This window comes from Oryx dammah, unplaced genomic scaffold (genome assembly GCF_014754425.2).
Source record: "Oryx dammah isolate SB20612 unplaced genomic scaffold, SCBI_Odam_1.1 HiC_scaffold_15, whole genome shotgun sequence".
Taxonomy (NCBI): Eukaryota; Metazoa; Chordata; class Mammalia; order Artiodactyla; family Bovidae; genus Oryx; species Oryx dammah.
Window position 1 is genome coordinate 39,314,713 of NW_024070199.1, and position 7,228 is coordinate 39,321,940.

Consider the following 7,228-nt stretch of genomic DNA (forward strand, 5'->3'; position numbering starts at 1 on the left):
CTGCGTGAAATAAGCCAGTCACAGAAAGACAAATATTGCGTGATTCCACTTTTATGAGGTACTTAGGCTTGTCGCTCAACATTCAGAAAACGAAGATCATGGCATCTGGTCCCATCACTTCATGAGAAATAGATGGGGAAACAGTAGAAACAGTGTCAGACTTTATTTTTCTGGGCTCCAAAATCACTGCAGATGGTGACTGCAGCCATGAAATTAAAAGACGCTTACTCCTTGGAAGAAAAGTTATGACCAACCTAGATAGTATATTCAAAAGCAGAGACATTACTGACTAAGGTCTGTCTAATCAAGGCTATGGTTTTTCCAGTGGTCATGTATGGATGTGAGAGTTGGACTGTGAAGAAGGCTGAGCACTGAAGAATTGATGCGTTTGAACTGTGGTGTTGGAGAAGACTCTTGAGGGTCCCTTGGACTGCAAGGAGATCCAACCAGTCCATTGTGAAGGAGATCAACCCTGGGATTTCTTTGGAAGGAATGATGCTAAAGCTGAAGCTCCAGTACTTTGGCCACCTCATGCGAAGAATTGACTCATTGGAAAAGACTCTGATGCTGGGAGAGATTGGGGGCAGGAGGATAAGGGGACGACCCAGGATGAGATGGCTGGATGGCATCACGGACTCGATGGACGTGAGTCTGAGTGAACTCCGGGAGCTGGTGATGGACAGGGAGGCCTGGCGTGCTGCGGTTCATGGGGTTGCAGAGTCGAGCACGACTGAGCGACTGAACTAGGCTTGTCGAAATCATAGAGACAGACAGTAGAACGGTGGTCGCCAGGGGCTGGGAGAGGTGAGGTGGGCAGTTGTTGTTTAGCAGGTGCAGAGTTTCGGCTTCACAAGATACAAGGAGGCGTGGGGGTGGACACTGGCGAAGGCTCATCGATGTGAAGGCATTTAATACCAGTGACAAGAACATTACAGATGCCTCGGACACTGCCCGGATGCTCTCCCCCTGCAGGTCTCACCTGCTCAGAGAGGACCGCCCCAGCCCCCTACAAAGCGGCCTCCCTCTCCTTTTCCACCGTGGTGCCCACTTCATTCTGCCCCGTGCTTAGCACATCTGTGAGTGTCTCATTTGTTTCACCGTCTGCTTGCTGTCTGTCCTCCCACCAGAGTGAAGCTCCACGACGGCCCCCGCCGACCTGCGCCCGCTCAGTTTATGCTTGCTTCCCTACCGTGGATTAATACTGTCCTGACAGCAGATACTGAGGTGGAGTTTGGGGAACAAGATTATTACTAGGGACCAATAACTGTGAAGGGAAGAAAGCTGGGCTGGGCTGCAGGCGAAGCTGGCCTGCAGGCCCTGCAGGCCCTGCAGGCCTGGCAAAGGCTGGGCCAGCCAGGCGGGTGCTCTGGAGTAAGGAGCTGTCCAACACGGCACCAACGTGCCCTCGTTGTTTGCACCCCAGGGAGGGTGTGACCTTGGGCTCAGCAGCTCCCTGCAGCTGGGGCAGACCCCCAGGGACTGGCCACTGGCTGCTCTCGACCTCACTCCTCGCAGCTTGGTGGCAAGTTCATCTTGAAGGGGCTCCTGGCAGGGCTGCTGCATGTCTATGCCAACTCCCAACTCCTAGCACAGTGGCTGGAATACAGCAGATGCTCGGGAACGAATGAATGAACATTTGATCGAATTCTTGAAATACAGATAGGATTTGGAGAAGACAAGGCAGAAGTGTGTTCCAGGCAAGAAGCATAGCTTGTACAAAGGTAAAAAGGCATGGAGAAAGATAAAGAGTGTTCCCAAATCAGCACATACTAAGAGTGAAATTTCCATGCAGCAGTGTTGTATGAAAGGAGAGAAGGTTAGCACTCCCCTTGACAAGGATAGAAGAGTCTCTCCAGCCTGACCACACGAATACGGTTAAGGCATGGCCGCCAACTTCGTGGCATCTAACCACTTTTTTCAAAGTGGGGCTCTGTAATAACCTAGAGGGGTGGGAATGGGTGAGAGGTAGAAGGGAGATTCAAGAGGGAGGGGACATATGTACACCTATGGTTAATTCATGTTGATGTATGACAGAAATCAAACCAATACTGTAAAGTATTGATCAATCAATTAAAAATAAATTTAAAACAGAAACTCAAGTGAAAATTAAATGAAGTTTAGGATAGTGATGTGGAGATTTTATAAATTATGTAAAATTAAATTTTCTAGTAGTTTGATAAGTCAACTGAAAAGTCCACAATTCTGTTATCAAATTTATTTCTGGAAAAAAAAAAAAAAAGATTCCACACAGAAGAGCAGAGGAATGAGATTCAAATGGTAAGCAAGGGCCAGTGGACAAGGGCCTCATAAGTTGCACTTGAATTTTATCGCATCCGCCCAAGGCAGCTTTAAAAGGGTTTCAAGAAAGAGGAGGATATGATAAGCAGGCTTAAGAAAGATCATTCTAGTGGCCTTTCCCAGGATGGCCGAGGAGGAAGAGCTAGGAGGCAGAGGCCATTTAGGAGGTAACTCTGGGTCGGGGAGGCCTGTGCTCTAAGGCACAGGCTTTGGAGAAGAAAGGAGGCCGCCACTGACATGGTGTCAGAAGGGGCCAGGGTCACAGCCTGGAGCCACCAACATGGAAGCTCGGTCAGTAAAGAATCAACATCCAAAGAATAAGGATGGCCAGGGAGGAAAACAGGAAAGCAGAGAGTCGTGGGAGCGTAGGAGAGAGAACAATTCAAGAAGGAAATGGTGAGAGGTCAAGGCCATGAAGAGGTCAAGTGCTATGAGGCCTGCAATGCCCATGGGTTTGTCATCAGGAAGGCAGAACTCCAGACCCGGCTGGCAAGATACAAGGTTGTGCGTCCTCCAACCCGACCTGGGCATTAGGTTTCTGGAGAACTTAATCTGTCAACATGCTTCGGTCCAGGGTCTCGCCCAAGTCTGACCACAAGACGCTCTGGACCGCCTGACTCTGGAAGCTTGAAGTCCAGCCACTTCCTTGGAGCAGAGCCCGCTGGAGTATCAGGAAACCCAAGGCTTAGTCCTGTCACTGCCACTGGTATGGGGCTTTGGGCCTCAGTTTCTCCTGGGGTGATAGGATCAGGCAGGTTCTGCTGTCTGTCCATCTGCACTGCCCAGAGCTCAGGTCCGAAGGGAGTAGCAAAGGTGGCCAGCTCTCCAAACCCTCTGACTCAGGCACTCTCACTGCCTCCACATTGGACTCTGGGTTCCCCTCGCCCAGGTGGCCCATTGTGTGAGCTCTGTTTCACTGGGGACAGAAACTGGGTTGAGAAATGAGAATGTTTACTTTTTCCACCGAGCGAATGCCCAAGTAAACAATGTGATCCCATAAATGGATCCCATGCCCTGCCCTCCCCTCCTCACTGCAGGAGAGTATAAGAAGGTATCCCAGTGGGCACATCACCCATGAGACCACCAGATCGAGACAGGGCCAGAGCCTCCCCCACCAGCCTCCTGCCCACCATGAAGCTCACCATTGCCATCGTCCTGGTCACCCTGACTCTCTTCTGCAGACCTGGTAAGTATCCCACCCCAAGCCAGACTCAGCAACTCTCCCAGCGCTGCCCAGGAGAGGGGGCAGCTGTCCACATCCTCTGTGTGGCTGCTGGGAGAGCCTGGGAATACTGACTTCCAGCCAGGAAGCTGGGTCTGGCATCTTAGGAATTTAGGCAGAGCCCTGAGGGTGTGATGAAACTTGTAAAGGACCCCATCTTCCATACCCAACAACCTCAGAAGTGCAGAGATGGAGAAGATCTCACCTAGATGCAGTGATGAGCAGAACAGGAGTAACTAACAAGCGCCCCAAAGCCCAGGCCTGGACAGACCCCGAGATGCCAAGAGACCTCCAGGTTTGGGGTCAACACATCACCCTGGCAGCCAAAGGGGCTGGAAGGAGACTCATGGCTTCCAAAGAAACCCAACCCCAGGCAAGGTCTCCCATTCTGGGCAGAGAGGAATATTCTAGATAGGGTTCTTCCCTTTGGGAAACTGCCAACTCAGCATGGAGATTTCTAAACATTTTTTTGTCCTCTGCAAAAAGGATTAGGAGTCTCTGAAGAGTTGCAGCTGTTATGAAGAGGAGAGTGATGGGGCAGGAGATGTGGATCCCATCTTCCTCGAAGTCCCTGATCTTTTGGGAACTGGGTTACTTAGCTGCTTTTTACTCCCTATCAGTCTCTTCTACTCCTTCTACAACAACAAAAAAATGTAAACAAATTCCAACTCCCTCACTTTCAAAGTTCCCTAAGAAAAACAGAGAGAAGTTTTATGACCTTGGGGAGTGTCGGGGGAGTTAGAAAACAGAGAGCAAGAGGCGGCAGGAGCAACCATGGTGCAGAGATGCCTGTTTTAAAGGGGAAGTAACATCATTTGGACTGAAATGTATGTTAATTAGAAGATCTTAGCGCCAGGTACAACCCAGCAAGACAGGGTGAAATATGTAGGCGGTGGGTCTGGGATGTGTTTGTATGTCTGTGTGTGTGCACATATAATAATACCAATAATAAGCTCTAAGGTTTATCTGTGCCCATCCCTGTGCTGAATCCCATTCACATATTATCTCTTTTCATTCTTACAACAACTCTATGAAGTGGGGACATTATCCCCCATTTTTCAGATGAGAAAACTGAGCTACAGAAAGATAAAGTAACTTGCCTGATGACACAATAAGTTGCAAAGCAGGGATTTAAGTTCTGGAGAGGGTCTGACTTGGAGTGACCCATTTGGGTGGAACCCCGGAGTTCAGGAAAGGGAGTTTGCACCCAAGGTGGTGAAGTCAAGGACAGGGATTTAAGACTCAATGTGAAGACAGGGCAAACAGGGAGTGGGGCATGGTGATTCTTCTCATGATCCCAGGAGTGTTGTTGTTTAGACGCGTAAGTTGTATCTGACTCTTTGCAACCCCATAGACTGTAGCCCCCAGGCTCCTCTGTCCAGGGGATTTCCCAAGCAGGAATACTAGAGTGGGTTGCCATTTCCTTCTCCAGGGGATCTTCCAGACCCAAGGATCGAACCTGCAATTTCCTGCATTACAGGCAGATTCTTTACCACTAAGCCACCTGGGAAGCCCCATGATCCTGGGGGCAGGGACCTGAAAAGAGAGCCTGAGGGGGGCGCCCTCAGATGAAGGGAACACGGGAGGGGGCTGGGGATAGGGGCAGAGGTGTGTCTGCGGGTGGATGAGCCCACAGGCCTGGCGCCCACGGCGGATGTCCCTTCCGAGCCAGGCTCGGGGGCTCGCGCTTGGCGGGTACGAGTGCCTCTTCCTGCCAGAGCCTAACTTTGTCACGTGGACTCCAACCATCACTAACCATCAGTAAGAGGATGTTTCCAGTGGGAGCCAAAACCCTTTGCGGCCTCTCCCCAGCCCCCACACACCACACCAAAAAAAAAAAAAAAAGTCAGATCAGCAGCTTCTATTCTCAGAGCTCCTCCTGGAAAGAGCTGGTAGCACCTTGTCCGTTGCAAACCAGGAAGCACAAGGAAGGCGCAGGCAAGCTACAACAAGCTGGCCACAACCCAGAAAGCATCCACTTGGCGCCAAAGAGCCAACTGCTTGGAGCATCACCCTCCAGGGCCGGGGTGAGAGGGTCCCTAGCTCTTGTGGACAGGCTCAGCTGTGTGTACCTGGGCCAGGCCCCAGCAGGGAGCTGGCCAGTCTCGACACGGGCCTGGATACAGGGGATCTCTCCTCTCTGTTCTCCAGCATCCACAGAGGTGTGCCCCAGCCTTCTGTATGCCTTGGGAAACCTCCTCATAGGCACGCCTTCCAGCTACGAGGCTGCCCTGGAACCTTTCAGCCCTGACGAAGACATGAAAGAAGCAACAAGACAGCTGAAGGCGCTGATAGACACCCTCTCCAGAAGGCCAAGGACAGCGTGTTACAGCTAATGGTACACGCTCCCTCCACACCCGCTGCCCGCGTCCCTGGGCTGCAGTGTCACCCACTTCGGGGTGTGCGTGCGTGCTCAGTCGATCAGTCGTGTCCAGCTCTGCAACTCCGTGGACTGTAGCCCGCCAGGTTCCTCTGCCCATGCAATTTTCCAAGCAAGAATACTGGTGCTGTGCTGTGCTTAGTCGCTCAGTCACGTCCACCTCTTTGTGACCCCATGGGCTATAACCCACCAGGCTCTTCTGTCCATGGGGATTCTCCAGGCAAGAATACTGGAGTGGGTTGCCATGCCCTTCTCCAGGGGATCTTCCCAACCCAGGAATTGAACCCAGGTCTCCCGCATTGAAGGCAGATTCTTTACCATCTGAGCCACCAGGGAAGTCCAAGAATACTGGAGTGGGTAGCCTATCCCTTCTCCAGGGGATCTTCCAAACCCAGGGATCAAACCCACATCTTTTCCGTCTCCTGCATTGGCAGGCAGATTCTTTACCATTACGTCACCTGAGAAGTCCCTACTCTGGGGACACTTTTCTAATCCAGAGAGGAGAGTCAGTGCAAATGTCCTTGGGGAAGCAGGCACAGTCATCTTATCTTTTTTAAAGAAGCTCCTGAGGTACCGTCCTGGCAGCCCAGTGGTTAAGACTCCCAGCTTCCACTGCAAGGGGCATGGGTTCAATCCCTAGTCAGGGTGGCAAAAAAAAAAAAAATTTTTTTAATTAAAAAAATTAAAACTAGAGAAGCTTCTGAGAAATAATCCAAGCTTAGCTCCTCCCACAAATACTGAAGCTCTTAGGTGACATTAAAGTTTCTGGGTCTGGCTTTGACATTTTCATTCACTACTGTATTGGGGATTTTGTTTGTTTGTTTTAGGGGAAAATAGTACAAAGCCCAGAGTGTGCTTAGGATTTAGAAGCTGAAGAGCTCCACCTGCTGAGGTCACTGCCACTCCCCGGATGCTCCTTTCACTCCTTCCCCACCAGCCCCGCCTGACTCCTGCAATAAACACAAGCAAGCATCTCATCTGTGTCCCCGCCTTTTTTATTCACCTGCTAGAATGAAAGGTGTGCCGCTGCTGGGGTAAGATTAGAGCAAAAAGAAAGGCAGTGGCCGTGGAAACACATCCCCAAGGGTCCAGTCCACAGATGGCCAGACCAGCTTCTAGCACATACTCCCTTCCACGGGCAGAGAGCCAGCCTGGAAACATTCCCAGGGCCTTGCTCAAACCTGACCTACAGGGAACGGTGGGGGCGGTGGGGGTGTCGGCAAGGGGAACGTTAGACATGGTGGCAGCTGACCTCAGGCTGACCTTCCAACCCCCATCCATTTAGTAATGAAATTCAGCGTTCTGTTTCTTCCAAGCCCTTTGGGATC

General features: G+C 51.1%; 1 protein-coding gene and 1 non-coding gene across 2 annotated transcripts; both read left to right on the forward strand.

Annotated features, from left to right (window-relative positions):
• The first annotated feature begins 1,794 nt into the window (after nucleotides 1-1,794).
• LOC120874931 lies at nucleotides 1,795-1,920 on the forward strand. The gene has a single exon (XR_005723772.1). It is a non-coding gene; the product is annotated as a U6atac minor spliceosomal RNA (small nuclear RNA).
• Nucleotides 1,921-3,356: 1,436 nt separating this feature from the next.
• SCGB1A1 (secretoglobin family 1A member 1) lies at nucleotides 3,357-6,877 on the forward strand. The gene is given in 4 exon segments (XM_040256010.1): nucleotides 3,357-3,484; nucleotides 5,672-5,824; nucleotides 5,827-5,858; nucleotides 6,728-6,877. Coding segments are annotated over 4 exon segments (330 nt in total). The 5' UTR covers nucleotides 3,357-3,372; the 3' UTR covers nucleotides 6,761-6,877.
• The last annotated feature ends 351 nt before the right edge of the window (nucleotides 6,878-7,228 follow it).